The 25497-nt window shown below is 48.2% G+C and overlaps 1 protein-coding gene across 2 annotated transcripts in view; it reads left to right on the top strand.

Moving 5' to 3' along the window:
• Positions 1-25497, top strand: part of KIRREL3 (kirre like nephrin family adhesion molecule 3) — a 723719-nt gene that overhangs the window by 517906 nt on the left and 180316 nt on the right. For both annotated transcript variants that reach the window (XM_030538379.1, XM_030538380.1), the window contains exon 5: positions 18496-18653. In XM_030538379.1, coding sequence (XP_030394239.1) covers positions 18496-18653 — 158 coding nt within the window. The remainder of the gene's footprint in view (positions 1-18495; positions 18654-25497) is intronic.

The following is a 25497-nucleotide window of genomic DNA, read 5'->3' as shown; positions in this document are numbered from 1 at the left end:
CGGAAAGACAGGATTTCTGATGAATGCAGAAGGGATTCTTTACTGAGACACACACAGCCTGTAATGATTGATAGCTGCCAGACTGCCTAATGCACCGTGTTGTCTTCTATCAGAATCACACCAGAGGGCTCCCTTGAAACCAGGCCTGTCCTGGAAAGTCACGGGATGGACTGCTGCCTGGGAGTCCAGCTCAGGATCTGAAGTTACAGTTTGATCCTAGCTCCATGATGTGCCTGTGCCCCAGATCTGGCCAACCCATCAGGAGCACAGCAGTTTTTGGAGGTAATATCTCAGTAATCAGAGCAGTGCAGCTTCAGGGAACATATGGTCTTGCAGGCAAGGCACTGGACTGGGCTTCAGGGGATTTCTGTTCAATTCCCAGCTCTGCCACACACTCCCTGTGTGGTCTTGGGCTATCACTTAGTTACTCTGTGCCTCAGTTTCTCCTCTGTAAAATGGGGCTATTTATGCAACTACCTGCATTAGCACACATGGGGTGCTCAGTGGCTCTGGGGATGGGACTATATACACACATAGATAGACAGAGCCCATGGCTTTTTCTTGTTTACCCTCTCTCCATCCCTGCCAGATCTGGTTAGTTCTCTTCTCACCTTCTTGACAGCCAGAACTGGAGCCATCAGTTACAGTCACTGAGAGTCAGACACTAACCTCTGTCCTTAATAGCTGCCAGTACCCTGAAGTTTAAAGAGACCCAGTCTGAGGGCATCTCACACACAAACAAAACAGAATGCGGCCAGGCACAAAGCCTCGTGCTGCGGGGAGGGTTTAACAGGCTCGGGGCTTTTTCAGAAGGTTCTCACAAGACCTGAGACGGGTTGGGGTACCTTTTTTCTGCTCCACCTGACAGAGATCAGCTCAGGGCTTGACTGAGCTAGTATCTGGCAGCTCCAGAAATTTTCTAGGGTTAAGTTTCTTGCTCTTCTGTTTGCAGAGATAATATTCCAAATAAGAAATCATTAGCTAGCTATCAGCATGTGTACCATCTACCCAGCTATTGGGAATTCTAGCCATTTTTTCCCAAAACCTTTTTTCAACAATAACTGGTTTTTCGATTAAATGGAAATGTTCAAAAAACCAAAACCAAACAAAAAAATCCCCCCCTTCCTTGTAAAAAAAAATGGTGGCTTTATTCCAGTTTTTTGATTAAAACAAACAAAATGTTTTTGAGAAAGATGAAAAATGTAGTTTTTGTTAAAATGTTTATGTGGGGGAAAAAATCACTTCCCAACCAGCTCTTCTCCGTCTCTCTGTCTCTCTCACTGGCTGGATAGATAGATGGATTGAAAGAGATTTTCATATTGGGTTCTGAATTGATCGAGTGCTGTCCCTCTTCTGACAGGCAGGCAGGAAAGAATTCTCTTTGGAACAGCATCTCAGCAAGCCCCACTCTCAGTGCTGTGCGATGTTTCCTTACTCCCTCTAGTGATGGAAATGTGGCATCATTTTTGCTGACCCACCTACCCACGTTGGCCCTCACAGAAAAACTGGAAATAGGGCCAAGAAAGAGATGCACTTTGTAAACTGTCAGCGCTATTTTTCTCTGCTATCTCCTCGTTCCTTTTGATTTATTTTTTAGCGTTTCCCTCAGGCTGTGCTGTTTGCTCCCGTCTGTTTCTTCTCCCTTCTCCAGTAGACAGCAACCACACAGCTTTCTGAGAGCAGCAGCAGCTGCCCTGCTCTTCTTAGGCTGTGGCCAGCCTCAGCCCCTGTTCCTTCAGGGGAAGGTTGCAAAACTTAGCAGATGCAGCTGTGGAGCATCCAGCTACAACAGTTCTTCATGCAGAGGAGAATCAGATGGGTCTGGCAAGAGGAATGCCCTGTGATGGCAGGGGGTGGTATTAGGTCCAATCCTGCTGCCCTTCTTCAGTCAAAACGCACATTGACATTGACTGATGAGGCCCATGGACTGCACTACTTATCAACAAGAGATCCAAGTGGCAGTCCAACTTCTTCACCTGTTGTTATTGTGTAGACTGCAAGGATCATGCAGTTCCTGTGCAATTACACATCAGTTAAGTGAACTCTATGCACTTCCTATATAAAAAGGAAGTGCTTTCATACTACTTTTGTGCTGCAAAATAACCTATTGTCCTTTCAGTTCATTACCACGTTGCTAAGTGTGTAAAACTCAGAGCTCCCAACAACCAACAGTGCGTAGTTCGAACTCACCAGGTCCTTAGCATTAAGAAACAGGGCAAAGATGATACAGCTGGTCTAATTCATTGAGCAGTCCAGGTTTCATTTGCATAATGTGGCATTGCAATGGGATCTGGTACAAAGGCCAAAGTTGGTTTGCTGTGTGGGGAGCTTGGAAAGGAATAATATATTGTTTTAGTCTTTATGTGCTACGTTTTATAATCATCTTCCAAATGAACGACCTGCAAGGCAGCTGTCACAGCGAGCACTCACAACGCAGTAGTGAGGCTGACACCCGTTTGGGAAGGGCCGGGAGGGATTAGCAGTGCAAAGACGGGGGCTGCACAGAGTTAAGCGGTGCCAATATTTGCCTTGAAGCTACAGCAGTCATTGGAGGTGTGCAGCGCCCAGAGTGGGCTGGCATTTGTTACCATCCATGTTATGTGGAGGGGAGGGGCACAGGAGGATATTTAAATTTGTCTTTTGATTTCTGACAAGCTCCACTCAGTGACTTCTGCAGAGCAATGGTTCACCAAGAAGGGAGGCAGATGAAAATCAGCCTGTTAGTTTACGAACCGTTTCTCGCTGGCCTTCGGTTCTGCTGGAACCAGGTATTGCAACGATGTGAGTAATGTGTGCTGCTGCCCTCTGCTAGAAGGAATAGAAACTACATAGCTGTGAGTCTAAGGCCTTACATTGCTAACTACCTTTGTCCTATATCTGAAGCAGCAGGAGCCTGTGCTTGTGAGGAGGGCATGCCTCCCAACATTTCAAGTGGCTTAAGCAGGCTGGGTCCTGTACCCATAAGCTAGGAGGCCTGGGGGGACGCAAAGCGAGCCCAACCCTCACTCACTGACCCACAGGGCTGGCTGGGCTCTGCTCCATGCTCCCTAACAAGCAAGCAGTAAGGTCAAATTTGTGTGAGTGGTGTTGGAACCCTGAGTGCCAGGAACCAGGTTGCAGTTCCTGGAGCAGGGGGCTGAGCCTAGCCAGCCCTATGGGACAAAAGCCACTTCAAGCAGGACAGGGTGTTGTGTGGGTCAAAGGGGGACAGTCCCATGAAACCCGGGACTGTTGGGAAGTCTGGAAATGGGGCTGCATTTCTGTTTTCTGTGAGCCATTCTGATATGTCAGTGCAATGGGTCTCTTCAATCCGATCAGGAGGGTTAACTTCAATATATGCATGGGATCACTTGACCGTAAAGGAACTGTCTTGTAAGCAAGCACCTGCAGAAGATTTGCTGCTTCTTACTGTGTGTGCAGATGCAGAGCCAGACGCTGAAGCTGACCTGTCCAATGAGCAAAATTCCCCAAACAGCACTGAACCTACCGTGTGACTGTGGGGAATGTTATTGGCTTTAGCAGGAGTTCTGGAAATCAGGACTTCTTGGGCAACTAACTCCCTGTGCAGCCTGCCTTGGGTGATACACCCACTCTCATTGTTGTCCTGGATTCCTGCTGGGGGCGGGGAGGGAGGAGAGGGACTGCCTGTCTATTGAAATACTCAGACAGAAGGTTCTGTGGAAGTGCAACCTATTGTTAACCTCAGCTGAGAATTCAGGGTTGCCAACTCTCACAGTTTTACTGTGAGTCTTGCAGTATTTTTGCTGTTCATAAAAGCTCTTGACCCTGGCGTTGTTTGGGTACATCAGAATCTCAGCTTTTGTTACACAGAAAAGTGAGCTGCTTCTATCCTTCGGGGTTCTGGAGAAATGCTGGAAACCATGAAACCTAAAGGTGAAGAACCCAGATGTCAAAAAGAATTCCCAATGCAGTATTTTTACATTCTCATAATTTTGGGTGTCCTGACTCTTGACTTTTGAACACTGGGCGTTGCCCAGTGCTGCGAGTTTCAAATCAAACCCTCATAATCTATAGGAGTCAGGTCTCCCGGAAGGGAGCTGTCACCTGTCCGAACTGACAGCAGACATGCTGATCCTGTCCCTGGTCGGTACCTGCTTGCATTCCCCTTTCCCTATTTTGTGCTATTTGGATGAGTCACCTGATCTCAGACTTCAGCTCACAAGCTAAAATTCCATAGGTCGCATGTAACCATAACCTGTACGCTGTGGTTGTGGTTTCCAGAGATGGCTCAACATGAGCATCCCCTCCTCTTCTTTTAATGCACTTTTCTAGCCCCTCCTTAGGCTAATGGGAGTAACAGCTGTTAGCTTCAAAGCAAAGTCAGACCTATACAATTGCTAGGCAGTGAATAGGATGTGCCAGCCCCATGCTGTGTGTATGTGTGCGTGGATCACAGAAAAAAAGGTACATTAGCTAATTAATTCTTTGTTCCGTTAAAGTTGTCATTAACACTGAGCTTATTGTGGAATTCACACCAACAGTCATGTTTACACTCGATCCCAAGCAGAGAACAAGTGGCTACTTCTTTCCAAACTATTCAACGCCTTCCGCCGGAAGGGAGGAGGAGATGATATAGCCTGCAGTTTAAAATCCCAGCTTTTCAAAAGTAATAGGACGTCAGGCAAGCCTGGTCCCAAAATGCATCGGGATGCACATGCAGTAGGTTCATACTGGAGAATGCTCCTTGCAGAGACGGTATTGCAAAGACTTTAACACAGCAAGCGATTGTATGCAGATCAAGGGGGCATGTGAAAACAATCACCCAGAGCAAGTGTACTAGGAGGCCTTCATAAACTTGACTTGTCTTCGGGAGACAAACATGCCTTGTTGACAAGCTCACAGTGCACTACGTGAATACACAAGCACATCGCCGGGGCCAGAACAGAGCTCCCAAATCCTGATTCTGGCCAGCAATACTTGAGATACTCGGGGAGAGAGGGTGGAGATGGCAAGATTCATTCAAAATTAGCCCCTTTTTAGTTAGCACTATGGGGTTTCTTGCACTTTCTCCAAAGCATCCAGGACTGACCCCCTCCCCCATTTGGAGACAGGATACTGGATTAGATGGACCTCAGGTCTGATCCAGCCTGGCAGTTCCAAAGGAGGTACTACTTGTACTCACACTCATATGTAGCACTTCACTGCATGAGCAGTGTCATAGAAATCCATCAGAAAGGTGCTATCCCACAGGAGCAATGTTATTATTGAGTATCTGTATTGTGATAGCACCTAGGAGCCCAGTCGTGGCCCAGGACCCCGCTATGCAAGGAGCTGTACAAACACACAACACGAAGATGGTCCCTTCCTGCAAAGAGCTGACACTTGAAGCATGGTATCAAACCTGACCTTAGGTTAGCACATAGTTTTCAGACCCATCCTGATGCACGTGTTGCTCATAAAGTTTTAGGAAGAGTTTACCTGGGTAATTTTCAGCGTATGGGTTGTACAAGGACGTTGACCTGGACTGTTTGCTTTTCCATGCTCCTGGTGCATGGCGGGCACCTAATTCACAAGTTTCTGTTCCCAGACTATGGCCTGGTCTACATTACGCATTTAAACCGATTTTAGCAGTGTTAAACCGATTTAACGCTGTACCTGTCCACACTACAAGGCCCTTTATATCGATATAAAGGGCTCTTTAAATCGGTTACTGTACTCCTCCCCGACGAGAGGAGTAGCGCTAAAATCGGTATTACCATATCGGATTAGGGTTAGTGTGGCCGCAAATCGACAGTATTGGCCTCTGGGCGGTATCCCACAGTGCACCACTGTGACCGCTCTGGACAGCAATCTGAACTCGGATGCAGTGGCCAGGTAAACAGGAAAAGCCCTGCGAAAATTTGATTTTCATTTCCTGTTTGCCCAGCGTGGAGCTCTGATCGGCACGGGTGGCAATGCAGTCCCAAATCCAAAAAGAGCTCCAGCATGGACCGTACGGGAGATACTGGATCTGATCGCTGTACGGGGAAACAAATCTGTTCTATTAGAGCTCCGTTACAGAAGACGAAATGCCAAAGCATTTGAAAAAAAAATCTCCAGGCTACACAGTGCTGCGTGACAAGCGTTAACAGGAAGCCAGAGACTCAAATGGACACTCATGAAGGGAGGGAGGGGGTACTGAGGACTCCAGCTATCCCACAGTCCCCAGCAGTCTCCAAAAAGTATTTGCATTCTTGGCTGAGCTCCCAATGCCTGTAGGTTCAAACACATTGTCAGGCGTGGTTCAGGGAATAGCTCGTCAATATACCCCCTCCCCCCCAGCACGTGAAAGAAAAGGGAAAAAAATCGTTTCTTGACTTCTTTTAATGTCACCCTATGTCTACTGAATGCTGCTGGTAGACACGATGCTGCGGCAGTAAAGAGCAGTATCCACTCCTCTTCTCTTCCCAGTGGCAGACGGTATATGCTTGATAACTGCTGAATACTCCTGGCTGGCCTCGGGGCGCCTGGGTAAAAAAAGGAATGATTCCTGGTCATTCCCAGTAGATGAGACAGAACGGCTGGTAACCGTCCTCATCATAGCAACTGGGGGCTGAGATCCATCAGCCCCCTTCCTTTCCTGTGTAAAGAAAAGATTCTGTACTGCCTGGACTGTCATAGCAGCGGCATGCTGGGCTCCTCTCCCCCGCACCGCTTAATGTCCTGCCTGGACTGTCATAGCACGGGGAGGCTGCCTCCCCCTCATTTTATCTCACTAACAAGTCATTGTTTCTTATTCCTGCATTCTTTATAACGTCATGACACAAATGGGGGGGACACTGCCACGGTAGCCCAGGAAGGTTGGGGGAGGAGGGAAGCAACGGGTGGGGTTGTTGCAGGGGCATCCCCCGTGAATGGCATGTAGCTCATTATTTCTGCGGGATCTGACACGGAGCAGCTGTGCTCTCTGATACACTGCTTCTCTAGTACATTTGCCCCATTTTCTAGGCAGGACTGACTCTATTTTTAGAAACCATAAAGGAGGGATTGACTCGGGGAGTCATTCCCAGTTTTGCTTTTGCGCCCCCGGCCGATCTCAGCCAGTGGCACCCATGATAGCAGCAGACAGCACAGAAGCACAGATAACCGTCATCTCATTGCCAAATTACACCGGCTGCAGACGGTACAGAACGACTGCTAACTGTTTCTGCTGTCATGCAAAAGCAAATTAATGCTGCTGTGTAGCGCTGGAGTATCGACTCTGTCCGTGGCATCCAATACACATACGGTGACTGTAAAAAAAAAAAAAGCTGAACGGGCTCCATGGTTGCCATGCTATGGTGTCTGCCAGGGCAATCCAGGGAAAAAGGGCGCGAAATGATTGTCTGCCGTTGCTTTCCCGGAGGAAGGAATGACTGACGACATTTACCCAGAACCACCCGCGACAATGATTTTTGCCCCATCAGCCACTGGGCTCTCAACCCAGAATTCTAAGGGGCAGGGGGGACTGCGGGAACTATGGGATAGCTACGGAATAGCTTCCCACAGTGCAACGCTCCGGAAATCGACGCTAGCCTCGGACCATGGACGCACACCGCCGAATTAATGTGCTTAGTGTGGCCGCATGCACTCGACTTTATACAGTCTGTTTTATAAAACTGGTTTATGTAAAATCGGAATTATCCCTTAGTGTAGACGTACCCTTTGTGTAAACAGGAGACTTGCAGCCGTCTCGCTTCCCCAGGCACATTTTTGGCCAGAGAATGGTCTGTGCTAAAGGGCAGAGAGCCATCAGGATTTGTAGATGTTTCCATATGCACCCAGAGACCAACTGTGTTCTCCAAGAGACAGTGTGTTGTCTAGTGGGACCTTGGCAGTCTTTGTGCCTCTGTTTCCCCTCCTACTTTTTGCCTGTCTCGTCTATTTAGATAGCAAGCTCTGTGGGACAGGGGCTGTCTTTTACTCAGTGTCTGGGACTCTGATCTTAACTGAGGTCTCTAGGTGTCGTTGTAATTGTGCTAATAATAATAATTCCCACAAATTTCAAATCCTCTTACCCCATGAGTCTCAGAGCATTGAACATCCCACTCCCCTTCAGAACCACCCCCGCCTACAATGAATCTTTGTCCTGGGAGCATATCTTCAGCCCTTTGCATGCCAATAGGGCCTCCAGAGATGCTTGCTCAAAGTCTCACTTCATCTGTTTAGATATATATATTTACTCCTTGAAATCCACAGAGGCTGATATATTTGTACATTTCCACTCCAGCAGCCATGTGGCCTCTTCCCATTAGCGAGCATCTGGGATGATTCCGTTAATACTTTTTTCGAAAGAAAAGGCATGTTGCACAAATTGATAAATAATGTGATGCAAAAAAAAAAGGCAATCAGAATTAATTAGAGGGAGGTGGTTGTTTTTCTCTCTCCACTTTCAGAAGCTGGCTTCTCCCCAGGGAACTGTGCTGTTCAGAGAAATATTGATAATAATTAAGGACATCTCTGATTGCAGCAGCGACTTGCTAGTTAGTGGCCAAGAATGTTCAGGGACATCCTTTTTATGTCTTGTTCAAAGAATGGCTTCTCTAGCAGCCCTGTGTCCTAGCACTCGGCTGGGTGTAACAGGCGGGGGGAGAGGAGCTGAGCCAGCCTTGTGTACAGGATGAGCCAGCCTTGAGTACACCTGGGTTGAATCACATGCTCCCAGGCAGCAGCAGGAAGCTGGGGGCTGGGGCAGTGAAGCTGTAGGAGAACAGGGCCTCCTGCCCTGGTCCCTGAGGAAGGAACAGTCTCTCCGGTAGGAGGGATTCTGTCTAACTGAAGGTGGGGTGGAAGGTTATGTCTTTGTTTGCTTGAGAACTTTGTTAATTTAATATCAGAGGGTAGCCGTGTTAGTCTGGATCTGTAAAAGCAGCAAAGAATCCTGTGGCACCTTATAGACTAACAGACATTTTGGAGCATGAGCTTTCGTGGGTGAATACCCACTTCCTCAGATGCATGTAATGGAAATATCCAGGAGCAGGTATATATATGTGTGCTAGCAAGCAAGCTAGACATAACGAGGTCAGTTCAATCAGGGAGGATGAGGCCCTGTTCTAGCAGTTGAGGTGTGAAAACCAAGAGAGGAGAAACTGGTTCTGTAATTGGCAAGCCATTCACAGTCTTTGTTCAATCCTGAGCTGATGGTGTCAAATTTGCAGATGAACTGAAGCTCAGCAGTTTCTCTTTGAAGTCTGGTCCTGAAGTTTTTTTGCTGCAGGATGGCCACCTTAAGGTCTGCTATAGTGTGGCCAGGGAGGTTGAAGTGCTCTCCTACAGGTTTTTGTATATTGCCATTCCTAATGTCTGATTTGTGTCCATTTATCCTTTTCCGTAGAGACTGTCCAGTTTGGCCGATGTACATAGCAGAAGGGCATTGCTGGCATATGATGGCGTATATTACATTGGTGGATGTGCAGGTGAATGAACCAGTGATGGTGTGGCTGATCTGATTAGGTCCTGTGATGGTGTCGCTGGTGTAGATATGTGGGCAGAGTTGGCATCGAGGTTTGTTGCAATGGATTGGTTCCTGAGCTAGAGTTATTATGGTGTGGTGTGCAGTTACTGGTGAGAATATGTTTCAGGTTGGCAGGTTGTCTGTGGGCAAGGATTGGCCTGCCACCCAAGGCCTGTGAAAGTGTGGGATCATTGTCCAGGATGGGTTGTAGATCCTTGATGATGCGTTGGAGGGGTTTTAGCTGCGGGCTGTATGTGATGGCCAGTGGAGTCCTGTTGGTTTCTCTCTTGGGTTTGTCTTGCAAGAGAGAAACCAACAGGGTTTCTCCTCACTTGGTTTTCACACCTCAACTGCTAGAACAGGGCCTCATCCTCCCTGATTGAACTGACCTCGTTATCTCTAGCTTGCTTGCTAGCACACATATATATACCTGCTCCTGGATATTTCCATTACATGCATCTGAGGAAGTGGGTATTCACCCACGAAAGCTCATGCTCCAAAACGTCTGTTAGTCTATAAGGTGCCACAGGATTCTTTGTTAATTTAATAAAAAGCCAGCCTTAAAGGAGGACTGTGGAGTTTGGTGAAGGGGAAGACAGACCTAGGGCACAGCAGAAGCACCCCTGGCCACTAGCAGATGCTTGGGTGGTGGCCAGCCCTCTTACATGGGTGATACTGATTCAGTCCTGGTCTGGCAAACATTTCTGGGTCTGACTAACTGTACACATGTACGTAACTCCATTGTCAACTCATATGTGTAAGAGTTTGCAGGGCTGGGGTCCAAGCAGGAAGACCTCTAACTATGCAGTTAATTTATGATAGTGCCAAAAGCATGGTCCCTGTACAATATGCATTTCTTCAGATGTGTCTTAAAATGTGCATCTCCAAAGCTCGCTCTTTCTTCTCCCTGGCTCTGCAGACCACAGAGGTCCTTGGCTCTTTTCACAAGTTGACCCCGTCCCTTTCGGCCAAGGCCATGTTGTTCCCCTTGGTGGTAATTCACACTGGCAGTCTGTCTACACTGCAGACAAGGGGTATGATTGCAGCTTTGATAGACATACCTGAGCTAGCCTCACAGCTAACTTGAGGAACAATAGCTGTGTTGTGTCTCTGCACAATTACCTCAAATATACCAAAGAGGAGGGATGATACTGAGCAAGAGCCAAGGACTCTTAGGATATTCTTTTCAGGATATGTGATTGCAGCATATGCAGATATACTTGAATTAGCATTGCTACGGCTAGATCAGTGCTAGCTCGAGAAGTGTAGCTGCAGCATCGGGGCAGTGATGCAGGCTAAGCTCTGGAGTACAATACAGTGCCACCCAGGCTTGGCCCCTTACACTCCTGAAGCCCTAAAAGGCCATGTGTCCTGCATGAAGGAGGGGATCTCTTTACAGGAGCTCAATGCTGTTCAATAGAATGCCATGCTCACTCCATGACACTGCATTCCTGTGAGAGTGTCACGTCTGCACCTCTGTGTGTATGGGTTTTCATGTCTGCTGTACATGTGCTTGTGTGTATGCAGGAGCATGTATGTATGTGCATATGTGTGCAGGTGTATGTCTGTGCATGTACATCTGTACCCAGGCTTGTGTATTTGTGCATGCGTGTATCAGTAGGTGCAGGCATGTGAGTGCAAGTGTGAACGTAAACACCCGTATTTGTGTAGGTGCAGAGTATTCCAGCTCAGTCAGCAGTAGGTCCCAAAGTCATCCTGTGATAAGTCGTTTCCATTTTTGTTTTTTTAATTTTTTCAGATCTTTAATAGTTAATTCCATTCCCTTTGCTGCCAAAAAACTCAACCCCTTCCTATTTTTATCTCCGAGTTCATCACAAAAGGCTCATACTTCCACCCTCTTCATGATTAAAAATTAGGAGACCAAATTCAACAGTTGTGTCTTAGAATAATAACCAAATCTTGGGAGTGCAATGGATGAGTAATGGATCACGGCTCTGTCTTAAAGGCATCTCGCTCTCTTTTCTGTACCGGAGTTTGAATGGCAAAGTAATGAGTCCTTCCTCATTTCATAAAAGTTACAGATGTTGAGAGCCACTGCTGATTTCTATTCATCAGGTCCGCCCCTTCTCCACCAGATCTCCCGGTTAATGAGCCGGGAGCCAGTCAATAATTCATGGCTACATGAATAACCGGGGGATGATAACCGCTTATTTGGGAAGATGTAATCAGGACCCATTCTCTCTCTCTCTCTCTCTCTCTCTTTTTCTCTTCTTATCAGCTCCCTGTGACTCACTGCTAATCCAATAGACTGAAGCAGAAGCAGAACAATAGGTTAGAAAATAAGGTACTTACAGTATGTGGGAGAAAAGCAGTTCCATGCTTAGGTGTGTTTTTTCTCTCTTCCTCCCCCTCAGTGACCTAGGTCCTTTTGTCAGGCAGCTCAGAGACAGGATGGGCCACGTGGAGTGAATATGATAACACATGGCTGCTAAAAAGTTTTCAATTTCATCTCCCGGGATTGGCCTTGTACAGACATCAATAGGGAATATTAAGCATCTGCATGTGACAGGTCCCCCGTTTTGCCCTGCAAGCTTCCTATAGGAAAGGGGTTATTTTCTGTTCCAGGAGAACAGACTAGAGGAGACCTCCTTGCCTAAAAATGCCTTCAGTGTCTCCTTCACTGCACAGCTTTTTAGGATGATGGGACCCACAGAAAGTCACAGATAGCCAGCTAGATATAAAACATCCCCTGACCTGTACAGGTGAAGAATTATGGATGCGATCCACAAAGCAATTTGGGTACCTAAACTCCAGATTCAGGCATCTAAGTCCCTGTGCGTGTGGCAGCACCGTGATCCACAAAACTCCTGCCTGGCTTCAGCTAACCCTATAGGTGCCTAAATTCACTTGGCATCTGCCTTTCCACTGCAAAAGTTCCTTCGCTACTTACATTTTAGCCCTCAGCCATGAACCCTGCTGCCCACTCTAGGCCAGCTGTCAGCTTTCCCATCTGTAAAAGGAGGAATGATACTTTTCGTAAGCTTTAATAGACAGCTAGTTTGTAACTTTTGTAAGCCTAAATTCATTACAGCACATCAGACCCTTTGAAATCCTCACCTGAAAGATGCTACAGAAGAGTTAAATGATTATTGTTATTATTACTATTGTTCCAGTTAGGGGAGAGGATTGTTGCTGTAATTTAAATTGCTGGTGATTTCAAAGTCCTTGTTTCCTCCCCCTGGAAGAAAACCTGTCTTTGGGCTGTTTGTGTGTTCCATGAACCTCAGTGAGATCTCAGCACAGCCCCTGTTTGATCCATAGCAAGAGCAGGTGACCACACAGGGATTGTTCATGTATAGTCTCATTTCCAAGCAGTCCCATTTCTATGGTACTGTATGTCTCTGCACGCGCCTGGAATCCGTTCTACGAATAGCTGGAGAATGTGGATCCCTGTAGAATGAGAGGCACGAATAGTAAGGAGAGGTAGTTCAAACCTAAACCCCAGAGCCCCTAAACTTGGCATCCATTTGAATAGGGAGCCAGTTTGGAACTTTGCCAATGAGCTGCCCTAAACCCCAAGAGGTGCTGGTTGAAATTTGGGATAGTTCAGGTGTGTGGCTCTGACGGCCCAGTCCAATCTGCAGACATAAGACTTGTGTGTAATGCAGTGCGTATTCACTGTCTATATGCAGAATTGTGTGTGTGTGTGTGTGTGTGTGTGTGTGTAACTGTCTCAGGCTGGTTAGCCTTTAAGGCAGGGGTAGGCAAACTTTTTGGCCTGAGGGCCGCACTGCATTTCAGAAATAGTATGGAGGGCTGGTTAGGGGAGGCTGTTCCTCCCCAAACAGGCAGGCATGGCCCGGCCTCTGCTCCCTATCTGACCCCATTCTCCCCCCCCCGCTTCTCACCCCCTGACGGCCCCCCTGGCACCCCTGCCCTATCCACGCCCCCTGCTGTCTGTCCCCTACTGCCCCTAGACCTCCTGCCCCAACTGCTCCCTGCCGCCCCATCCAACCCCCACTCCTTCTTGACTGCCCCCCCAACCTCCACTCCATCCAACCACTCCTTCTCCCTGTCCCCTGACTGCCCCCAGAACCCCTTCCCCTGACTGCCCCCCGCTGCCCCATCCAACCCCTTCTCCCTGACTGCCCCCGGAACCCCTGCCCGCATTCAACCCACCTGTTCCCCACCCTCCGGCCGCCACCATCCCTATCCACAGCCCTAGTCCCTGACCATCCCCTTCCCTCTATCCACCCCTCCTCTACTGTTCCCTGCCCCCTTACCACTCTGCCTGGAGTACCAGTGGCTGGCAGCGTGGCTGCACCAGGACAGGCAGCCGCGCCACCTGGCTGGAGCCAGCCAAGCAGCACACAGCACCGTAGTTATTAGACCCAGCTGGGGATTTCCATCAAGAGCTGGGTGAGCCCAGCTGGAAAGGGGAGACCTGGAGGAGACTGCGGGGGAGAGCCCTGTCTAAGAAGCAGTCTGGAAGAAGGCTGAGGAGAAAGGGGAGAGGAGCAGACAGGCTACTGCTGAGCAGCAGCCAGACAGGCTACTGCTGAGCAGCAGCCTGTCTGAACCCCTGGGTGAGGAGAGTGCCAACCTAGACAGTGGGGCTGTGGGAGGCACAGGAGCCTGGGGCTAGGCACGGGGATAAACCATAGCAGCTGAGGTGTGCCGGTGAGGAAGGGAGGCTGGCTGAGCTTGCCTGGGCTGAAGGTTCAGTTCTTTTGAGTATTCTGTTGTCCTTTATTAAAGGACTTTGTGGCTCTGGAAGGGACAGGACTCTATGAAGTCATCCGGCTGGAGGGTCAGAACATTCCAACCCTGGAATTGGCTGAAGAACAATGGGGGGGGCACAGAACTGAGGCAAGAATTGCTGAGTGCCACAGCCAGACAGGAGGGGTGTGTTGGCGGGAGCAACTTGTCCACAGTAACCAATTCTGAGATGTTGGGGAGCATGCTTCCCACCATCTCCTGACCTTTGACCAGTGGTGGAGAAGCCAGCAAAGACTGCTGAGTACCTTCTTCTCAGCCCAAACGTACAGGAACGCCAGGCGCCAAAGCAGAGACGCCTATGTGGGTGCCAGACAGGGCTCAGTCTGCTTCAAACGTTCATGGTCACATTGTTCAGCTGGTGCCCACTAGCTCCCAGAGTGGGTCATAGCTGTGCCTCCCCCCAGCATAGTGAGCTCCCCTGCAGCAGCTTCTGCTCCCCAGGGCATGGAGGTGGGGATGGCATTCACCATCCACTCTGCCTGTCCAATGGAGAAGGAATTGTACTTTTCACCTTCCCTCCAGTCATCTGCCTGGGTGAGGCAATGACTCCCTTTCCTGTCTGTCTATTGATGGATCTGCCATCACCGGGGGCATCTGAGCACCTTTCTCTCTTGTTCTAAATAAATCTTCTACTTGGGCCCAGGGAACAGCACAACCCTCCCCACCTCCACCTGCACGCAGTCCCATCCTCAAGCTCTGCCTGTCATAAGGGACTTCAAGCCATATCCAAGGGCCATCTGAAATATGGTGGGGTCCATTTGCAATGAGAGGGCATTCAGTGTTCTTTGTGGCATGAGTCGCCTTTCCGATAAGCCCTGCTAGATGTTGGTTTGGAGCTGGGCAAAGGTGCTGGATTAGCAGCCGTGGAGAGCAAAGAACTCTGCTTATCTCCCCAGAGCAGGTCCAGGACTCGTTGCACCAGGTCAATGAACCCAATACCTGAGCCGAGAGCCGTGAAATGCCACCTCACCCCCACACATGCGAGAGAGAGGGCAGTTCAGGGTCGACGGCCCATTCAGTTCTTGGCTTCTGGGCTGAAATCTCCAATTAGTGCTAATGTGCTGGTGGTTTTGGGAGAGGCAGAGCTGGCTTGAGCCCCATGACGCTCGTGTCACTGCAGCCAGCAGATGGGAACAACCTCCAGCTGCTCCCTGTCTGCCTCTGTCCAGTTTCCATCACTCCACATCTCTACTCAGAGAGGATTCCTAGCTCCAGAAGTGGACGAATCCCTGCTGTGTGTGATACAGAGCTAGGCTGGGGCCCCTAATGAGAGGCACCCCTCGTAGCAAGCTGTCAGGATATGACAGCTTGATTGATGGGAATTTCAAAGGAAGGCTGAGATCTGAAACATCTCCTTGACACCCACAGCAAAATCTTTCTTCAGAGAGAGATGCTTGAAAAAAAACCCTTCAAATGAATGCCAAATGAGGGCGTCTCCTTCTGGCTGCGTGGGACCTGGCAACCCTACGCGTAATGAGAGGCAGAGAAGAGGCGTCAGTAACTTTGTCACATTAAAGCAACAGAGAAACCATAACTACAGTACCGCTCCCCTTCCCCGTGACTGGACTCTGCTCAGGGCTGCCTGCATCCAGTTCCCCTCCTCAAATTCATTTGCCAGCATGATGTACATTTTGTTTTGATTAGTCCAGCCATGCTGTGTGACCTACAGCTGCTTACGCTATAAGCCCCACTCTCCTAGGAGCTCTTGGCATGTAGAGAAATGTCTTTAGGATGGCTCAGGACCCACCTCAGCCCTGGCACAAATGGCTGTGCCCCTCATTGATGTTTATGGGAATTGCGCCTGCTCACCCCACTGTCAGATCAGGACCATGACGTCTGGTGATCTGCATGGCAAGCTTCTGGCTGAGGAGGAGCCAGTGCATATCACTTTATACACCGCTGCTTCCCCATACCCCAGTGCAGCATGTTAGTTTGCAGAGAGGAAGGATGCCCAAGGAGTTAGAACAGCAGCCTAGAACTTGGCAAGCTGCTTTCAAGTTCCTGCTCTGGTGCAAACTTCCTGTTCGACCTTTGTCAAGTCACTTAGTCACTCTGTGCCTCAGTTTCCCATCTGTAAAACAGGGATAACAGCACTTCCCTGTCTCACTGGGATATGTGAGGAGACATACATAGAAGACTGTGAGGTACTTAGGTACTAGGTTAATGGAGGCCTTTGGGTGCTTTAGCTATATAAAACAGACTTGCTGTAACCAATCTATATCCAAACTCCCATATTCTAGCCCTCTCAATCTTTGGGGCGTTTGAAATCTGAATGTAGAGATGAATTTTCCAAACCCCTGTCCATCACTCTAATGGACTGAACCAAAACACCTGTTCTGAACACTTGCCACACACTTTGCAGTGCTTAGAATCCACATCCAGATCAGCCCCTGGCTACTAGATACCACGGCGCTGAGTGAAGTATAAACACTCAGAAGTGTGAAACGAGCTTAATTTTGTGCCATGAAAAAGTTACTCTGGGTACTTGGCATTGGGGGAGGGTAAGGGGACACCATCTTAGACAGCTGGTATAAACTTCTGTGGACCTGATCCTCAATGGGTGTAAATTGGTGTTGCTCCATTGACTTTGACAAAGTAAAATTGATTCTTATCATATCAACTGAGGATCTTGTCCCTGGTCACAGACAGAAATGTTGAGCCAGATGAATTTCTGGTGTATCTCCAGTGACTGCAGTGAATTTTCAGCTAGGGATGAATTTGGCCCATAGTCTGATTATAAGAAGTCATTTCTCCTTGTCCATGTGTAAAATGGACTGAAATTGTCTGTACGCTGCTCTTGTCTGTTCTATTAGACTGAGCACCTTGCATTGCTTCACTCATATTGCTCTTGAATGCAGTACGCTAGATTGCATGACAGTTCTTTCCCTGGGGCCCTCATAAAATGAGCGTTGTGTGTCTCACTAGGTGAGTGCAGTCAGCAACATCATAAATAAATAAATGGGGAAAACATGTTGGTGTTGGTTCCAGCATTTCGAGCCATTTGAGGCACGAGCTGTTAATAAAGATTTCAACACAGAGCCCCTCTTCTCTGCCAAATCCCCTCGCAACCACTTAAACTCCTGCAAGTACCCCAGACCCACTGTGATCTAGCAAACCAATCTCAGGTGCAAATAGCCACCTCTTCCCTGAGATCACACAGCTGTTGTGTTACTCCAAATTTCAAGTGGATGAGCTTCCATAAACCTTCAACAGTTAACATATTAACCATTTCCAAGCACGTGCCTCCCTCTCTGTCTGGCTGCAGAGACCTCAGGCTTCCAGGATCAAACTCTCTGGGAAGTTAAAATATTCATTTATATAAAAACTAGACACCATTACCGCATACTCACCAAGCCCCAGATCCCCACAGCATCAGGTGCTCTGCAACCCCCTTCCTCCCTCCCCATCTGCTTCCTGCAGGCTGGGCATTAGTCAGGCTTTAAACATAAGGGGAAAAAGACTCCACATTTGCTAGCACAGCGCTGGGTTCTCAGTGGCCAGTCCTTCAGATTTCACATCTTGTTCTTACTAGGTCGCGCTTATAAACTCCCCTTCATGTGTTTAGAAGTCACCTGAGTGTGGTATGTCTAGTTCTGGAAGTGGTATGTCTTTGTTTTCTGTGTGCTGTCCTTTCAATTTCTAAGAACTCCTCCTGCAGGCAGAAGTTAGCAGCCATTTTGTTCACAGAGCTCTTGCAGACTGTTACTGAGGGGGATGTACACACTGTGCTCTCTCCTTTCTTGTTAGGCTGAAAGTGTATGTGCTGCTCTTTTTGTTTTGTAGCATAAGGTCATGGATTTATCCAAGCAACCTCGTAGACCTTTGTCATTCTTTCTTGTTCAATCTCTGTCTCCCTTCTTTCTGTGTTGCCTTCATCCCAGCCTCTTTTCCTTCTGGCTCCTGTTTTGTATGAGAGCCTTCTCCTCTGCTAACTCCCGCTTTCCTGCCTCTCACCGTGCAATCAATTCTTCATCTCTTTTCAAATCTCCACTGAAAACTTATCCCTTGTCTCCTTTGTCTATGCCTCTTAAATATCAGTCTGCCGGTGCTGATTCTGGGGCGCAGCTAATGTGCAAGCAACAAAAGAAAGTCAAGTTGTATGGTACTAAGATTGGGCTATATTCTACCATCAGCCACAGCCTGACTGAAGCTAACTGCCTTGGGGTTCCATGAGTGTACCAGAGTATAGTTTAGCCTATGATTGCCATTTTCCCCCACATGTTCCCTGCTAAGTACCACTGCAGGCACAGACTTTGCAGGCAAAGGGTAGCTTGGCTGAAGCTTATAAACTGCATTCTTTCTCTTTTCTGATTTCTTTGCAGTTCCTCCAGATGATCCAGTAATTACTGGGGGCCCGGTCATTAGCCTTAGAGCTGGGGATCCCCTGAATTTGACCTGCCATGCTGACAACGCCAAACCAGCAGCCTCCATCATCTGGATGCGGAATGGAGAAGTGATAAACGGAGCCACCTACTCCAAGGTCAGGCGGGGTGGAGTTTGGGATGGTGCTGGGGACGTGGAACTGCTCTTTTGCTTGCCTCACAGAGGTATCCTTCACTCAATCCTGTCCAGAGTGGAATTGTGGCTCTTCTTATGCATCAGGGCCGTATCCTCCCTGGTGTCAATTGGCATAGCCCCATTGACTCAGTGGTGCTGTGTTGACTTACACCAGCAGATGATCTGGTCCCACGTTTCTCAGTGCTGCTCCTTCAGCTTCTGTACCCCTGGCTGCTGAGAGAGCAGAGATCACTGGTGAGCCAGAAGGGCATATTCAGAGGGGAACTCAAAGCTTCTCCTAGCCCTTCAGTGAATAATTTACGCCAACTTAGGCTGACTTAGACTTACCCAATTATTAACATGTGACCTTACATGTCATCTCTGAACAAGGCTTACTGGAGTGAACGCAACTGTCCTGCCAAGGGGCCAGCGGGGAGGAGTGGGGCAAGAAAAGCAGCTGCCAGAAGAATGTAAGAAGCTGCAACAGTCGAGGGCAGACTCAGCTCTGAATTTGACTTAATGGCTACCTCCGGCCCAGAGAGCTCCACGCTCTGCCTCATATCAGTGCTGAGCAGGTCATCCATTCAATATGCTCCTCACCAGGTGTCTAAAAGCACAGGGGCCCAATACCCAAAGGTATACAAGTGCCTTTCTCCCAGCTATTTCAGCCTGAGTTGTCCTTAGGGAAATGGAAATGCACCAGTGGAAGGTCGTCACCTATCAGAACACAACCGCGCTCTGGTGCAGCCCTGAGGCCACAACTGACCACAGCAGTGGCAGCTCTGGGTCCAAAGTGGCTAGAACAGATCGCTCAAGACGCTGATTGGCAGGGCAATTTGGAGGAAACAAGTCTCTCGAGAGGGAAAAGGATTGTCTCTCTTGTGACCTGAATAGCACATCAAATTGAACAAGTTCAGCAGCAACCTTTGGCAAGCGGAGAACAAAAGGTTCCTCTCTTAGCAGTTATGCTGGTGACTCTGTGAGCCATGGGCTGAACAGCTGGCTTGGAATTATTGTATGCTTGGATTGACAAGATTTCACTAAGAAGTGAAACAGAGAAAGGGTGGTTCCAGGGGGCTGAATGCAGCTCTAGGAGCCCAGAGATGTGGGGTTCTACTTTCAGCTCGGTTTCAGCCACGGGGTAGTTTGTGGCACCTAGCCCCAGGTTCCTGATCTCTAAAACGGGGTGACCGTAAATACCTACAGCATTGTGGGGGGATGGGTTGTATTAGTTAAAATGACTTAAAGATGGAGGAAAGTGCTCAATGTTAGAGCAACTTGGTTCTGAAACGTGGCTCTCATGTTCGAACAGCGTTTACTGCCTTAATATAGAATCAAGGGGTCAGAAGGGACCGCAAGGGTCATCCGATCTAACCCCCTGCCAAGCTGCAGGATTTGTTGTGTCTAACCCATCCAAGGCAGTGGTCTGTGGTAACTTCACTAGTCATCCAGTCACATGTTGAAGACTGAAGCAAAGCAGGCACTGAGCCGCTCTGCCTTCCTATCATCTTCCATTCCCTGCTCACCTTCTGCATTGAGCAGCGGACCCTCACCATCCGGGATCTTTCTCTTTTTTGTCTGACATATATTTGTACCACTCCTTCCTGTTGTCTCTGACATTCCTTGGCAGTTCTTTGCATTGGCTTTCCTGATTTTTGTCCTCATGTTCTTTCGCTATTCCCATGTATGCTTCCTTGGTGACATGCACCTCCTTCCATTTCTTGCATGTATCCCTTTTGGTTTTTAGATAGCTGAAAAGCTCCTTGTGCAGTCTCATTGGCCTCCCATGGTTCTTATATTTCCTCTGTGTTGGAAAGGTGGAAATGTGCAGAGCCAAACTCAGCCCTGGTGCAATTCAGGAGTCTCCTCAGTTATCACAGTGCTGCCTATACCTATAGGTATCTCTTCTCCCAAGACCAAATTATTTTACTATTTATTTTTTCTAATTCACTTCATTGTGGAGCACCAGTAATAACTCCACAGTTAAGCCTACAAAACAGTTCTTTTCCCATTACAATCCTTTTTTTAAAGTCCTCCTAGCTCCCTGTACAAAGCTGATTTCCAGCTGAATTTACTCATGCACATTGTCTAGGAAAAAAGCTCTTGCATCCAAGTGGTGTGGTTGTGTGGAAGGACAAGTCTGGGGTTTGAGGCCCTGTCCATTGATTTCAGTGGGATCTGGCCTGAAGTCATGATGCTCTTGATCAGTAAAAGGAACCATCAGGTTCATGTCCATGCTCAGAACCTGCCATCTCACAGCAGCCACCGTTTCAACTGCACAGCTGAAGGCTTTGTCTTGATTATGAGCTCTGCCATTGGCCACCATTTGGGATGCAATAGACCTTGCTGTAACTCTTGTCCCAACTAGAATCTCCCCTCAATCTTGTAATAGTTTGCTAGGCTTTGAGACTGGGTTTTGCGGAATACAATTTGGAAAGCTGCTTTCCATCGCTCTTGCCTGATTTGATCTAGAAGAGCTCTACTTTTTCAATAACCTGTGTGTTCTTGGTGTATTTAGATTCCTGGTATAATAGTCTGGTTGCGTCAGATGACCATCCAGGAATGAATTGTTGACAAAATCCCCGAGGTATAGTTGGTATTTTTTTGCAGTGGCCAGAGCTTTAAGGCAGAAGACTTGGTAGATGGCACTGATGCTTCGGATATACAAGAAGCTGCAGGTTGATTGTTGACGCCCCTCCTATAGCCTTCCACCATCTTGATGAGGGGAGTAGATAGACACACATGCTATTTTGGCTGGTTGGAGCAAGTCCAAGGTGAAAAAATAAGTATCGCTACATTTCTAAATGAAAAGTCAAAACGTTTTGTTTCAAAATGGAGGAAATTAACTCTGACTTTTCCTCAGCAAAAAAAATTAATTTTGTTTTTGGCCAAAACAGTTTGCCAAATTCAACACGAATTTGCAGGTTGTTTCAGTACCTCAAAAAATGTGTTTTTTTCAGTGAATTTACTATTTGCTGAAAAAAAGTCACCCAGCTCTGCTACAGAGTCAGTGCTACTGCAACATCACCTGACAGTGCGGCCTAGAGCAGGGAGCCGTTCCAGAATGGATCTTAGAGCCCGGGCAGTGGGGTGACCAGATGCCCTGATTTTATAGAGACAAACCTGATTTTGGGGTCTTTTTCTTATATAGGCTCCTATTACCCCCTCTCCCCCTGTCCTGATTTTTCACACTTGCAGTCTGGTCACCCTACCGGGCAAAGAGCTGTCACTGCTGCCCTTCCTAGGAAACAGCTGGGATGTAGAACATTCTGCGGTGTATGGGGTCCCCTGAAAAGCTGGTTCTGCTGCTTCCTTCTCTCCATCATCCCCCTACTCGACGTCTTACCCAAAGCGATGGCTCCCAGACCAATAAAAGACATTGGGCTCTAGCAACAGGTAACAAGGAACCAAAAGCCGAGAGGTCCATGACCCATTAAATTCCATCACAGAGGACAGTGTCAGCAGCAAGGCAAAGCGTTGCCTGGGCCATGGGAGCAATGAACTCCCTTGAGTCCTGGGGCCCAACTGTCCTGCAGAGCTACCCAACCAAGGCCAGGGAGAAACCAGATCAGGGGAATAATTCTACTGGGGTCTCTTGGGATCTCAGCAGGGATAGTGAGGACAGGCACCAGAGGGCCAATTCTGGAGTGAGCGCTGGGGCACGGCCTGTCAAGACGGTAGCAGTGACCTCGCCCTGACACGCAGAGAGACTCAGACGAGCAGGAAGGCAGCAATGTCAGGCGATGCTGTCAGGGTTCACAGCCAGCATGCAGTCTGTGGGAGAGAACAGCCTGCCATGCAAGCTGAGGTAGCAAGGATGCTACAGAGATCTAGATGAGATGGGGAGAGGTGTCCAGTGCTGGTGGTGAAAGCAGAGCTTAGATACAACAAGTTGATGCCCCATGTAAACCTGAGACAGATCATAGAATATCAGGGTTGGAAAGGACCTCAGGGGTCATCTAGTCCAAATCTCTACTCAAAGCAGGACTAATCCCCAACTAAATCATCCCAACCAGGGCTTTGTCAAGCCTGAACTTAAAAACCTCTAAGGAAGGAGATTCCACCACCTCCCTAGGGAACCCAGTCCAGTGCTTCACCACCCTCCTAGTGAAAAGTTTTTTTCCGAATGTCCAACCTAAATCTCCCCCACTGCAACTTGAGGCCATTACTCCTTGTTCTGTGCTACTACTGAGAACAGTCTAGATCCATCCTCTTTTAAACTCCCTTTCAGGTAGTTGAAAGCAGCTATCAAATCCTCCCTCATTCTTGTCTTCTGCAGACTAAACAATCCCAGTTCCCTTAGCCTCTCCTCATAAGTCTTGTGCTCCAGCCCTCTAATCATTTTTGTTGACAATGCTGGACTCTTTCCAGTTTTTCCACATCCTTCTTGTAGTGTGGGGCCCAAAACTGGACACAGTACTCCAGATGAGGCCTCACCAATATTGAATAGAGGGGATTGATCATGTCCCTCGATCTGCTGGCAATGCCCGTACTTATACAGTCCAAAATGCCGTTAGTCTTCTTGGTAACAAGGGCACACTGTTGACTCATATCCAGCTTTTCATCCACTGTAACCCTTAGGTCCTTTTCTGCAGAATTGCTGCCTAGCCAGTTGGTCCCTAGTCTCTAGCAGTGCATGGGATTCTTCCGTCCTAAGTGCAGGACTCTGCACTTGTCCTTGTTGAGCCTCATCAGATTTATTTTCTAATTTGTCTAGGTCCCTCTGTATCCTATCCCTACCTTCCAGTGTATCTACCACTCCTCCCAATTTAGTGTCATCTGCAAACTTGCTGAGGGTGCAGATCCTCCAGATCTGGGCAGCTCCAGGGAGTGTTGGCAGGATGGAAAACAAATTTGCGAGACCCATGAACCATTATCCTGTTGCAGCTCTTAGGGAGATGCGTCTCCCCTGTGCCTGGCTGCCTCCATCCTTGCCTGTAGCTCCCCCCAGATGAACCAGCCTGGCCCTGCAGGCCGTCTGGCGGCTACTGGAGAAGGCAGCATCTGATTTGCATAGAGATTATGACCTTTCGGTTCCTAGCTGCCATCTGATTTGCCTGCAGTATCACAGAAGGATTCCTGCTTTATTGCACCCAAATCCTGAGACATTTCATTTCCCTTGCCGGCAGCAGTGTCTGGCAAGGAGCAAGTAGCTGTGAAGGGTTAACTTGCCGCAACATATGCATCTGATCAAGGACAAATCCATGATCCCCATAACTCCCTACACATCCTCGTCCAGCCCCCATGGTAATATGACTCCCTTGATTAGCACTGCCTCACTCTTCCCCCTTGAAATGTGCTGCCACTGGGACCGAGCAAAAAACAAAATTAAACCCACCACTAGCCCTTCCTGCCCCCACTTCCCAGGATGCCACGCGACAGCCAGAGCTAATTAAAACCTGAAAGAACTGACCTCTCTCTGCACCAATTTGGGTGAAATTAATTAAAATCTAGACCATTAACATGTAATCGTTTGTAACTAATTACAGTCGCTCCAGATCTTCTTCTCCTCCATGGGCTGGGTCAGTCCCACTGCTGGGGAAGAGAGAGTTAAACCCTCTCCCATTTCAGACCCACCAATTGCTGTGGCAGGGAGGGAATATCAGCCCTTTTTCAAATATGTCTGTGTTTGTGTTTTGTATTAATTCCAAAGCCCAAGCACTCACGCTGCATACGAAGTGTGGCCCCGTCTCAAATAAGATACTGAGACTCCCAGTGCATCTTAAGCAGCTGGCATGGAAGGTCTTGGAGGAAGAGGGTTGTCATACTGAGGATCCGTCACACAAGGATCTTTCCATTCCAGATGGGGCCCGGTGGTGCCTACAGCCCTGTGGCAATGTCGCCAGCTCTCATGATTTTATTACAAGTCTTGCAATATTTGGTGTTTTTCTTAAGGCCCCAGCTCCTGGAGTCAGGTTTCTAGTATTCCCAGTTGCAAAGGCTTGAAACCATGACGTAAGTGTATCTTAGAGGTTCAGAATCAAGAAGGCAAATAGAAGAATGGGATGTTTATTATTTTCGTAAAACCGCCTGATTTTTACGTCAGTCACGTGATTTTTTGGAGGCTTGACACATGATTTTTGAACATTTTGGTTGGCAATGCTGCTGGAGGGCCATAAATCTGATCCACCCAGCAGGAGATTTCCACTCGCTACACCAAGTTCCTTTCACAAAGACCTTCCTCCCTACCCACAAATGGGCAAATCCAAAGGTTGGGCCAGTGTGCGGCATGGGATAACTGCAGCATTCGAGTGGAGTGTCGTCAGCTGCTCACTAGCGCCTCTGATGGCCTCACCTGCTTTTTGGGGGTGATCAAGAGGAGGGTTATACATTATCACTCCTTATACAGTGCCTGAAGAGAGCAAGGAGAAAGGAAAGCCACAGGTACGCCTTGTACCATGCCAGGATGTAGAGCTAGATACAGGGCTTAATCCTCCATTGCCTTGCCAGCTTGGGTCACCATTTGCACCAGTGCAAAGTGAGTGTGTAACACTAGCAAATCAGGGTGGTTCCGATTTACACCCAGGGGTGTGGCACGAGAGTGCCACTGGCTTCAACCCTTTCCGAACACATTGTACACTGCGGAGCTCGCAAGGCAGCTCGTTAATGGCTTTTTAATATTCTCTCTCATGGCATGCGTTACCTGTCTGATTAGCCTAAATTAGAGGTTCAGAACAAAAGCAACCTCAGTAATAATAGTTAATTAATGCAAGCATTAGTTCTCTTGATGGCTAGTGAGGTGGTGTGATTCCCCCCTGTAGAAATTCAGAGATGGATTCACAAAGGGCTGATTCTCCAAAGGCTACAGAGTGAGCCCCTAGGAGACC

Source organism: Gopherus evgoodei, chromosome 19 (genome assembly GCF_007399415.2).
Source record: "Gopherus evgoodei ecotype Sinaloan lineage chromosome 19, rGopEvg1_v1.p, whole genome shotgun sequence".
In the NCBI taxonomy this organism is placed as follows: Eukaryota; Metazoa; Chordata; order Testudines; family Testudinidae; genus Gopherus; species Gopherus evgoodei.
The sequence above is the reverse complement of the archived record's forward strand: the minus strand, read 5'-3'. Positions and strand labels throughout refer to the sequence as shown.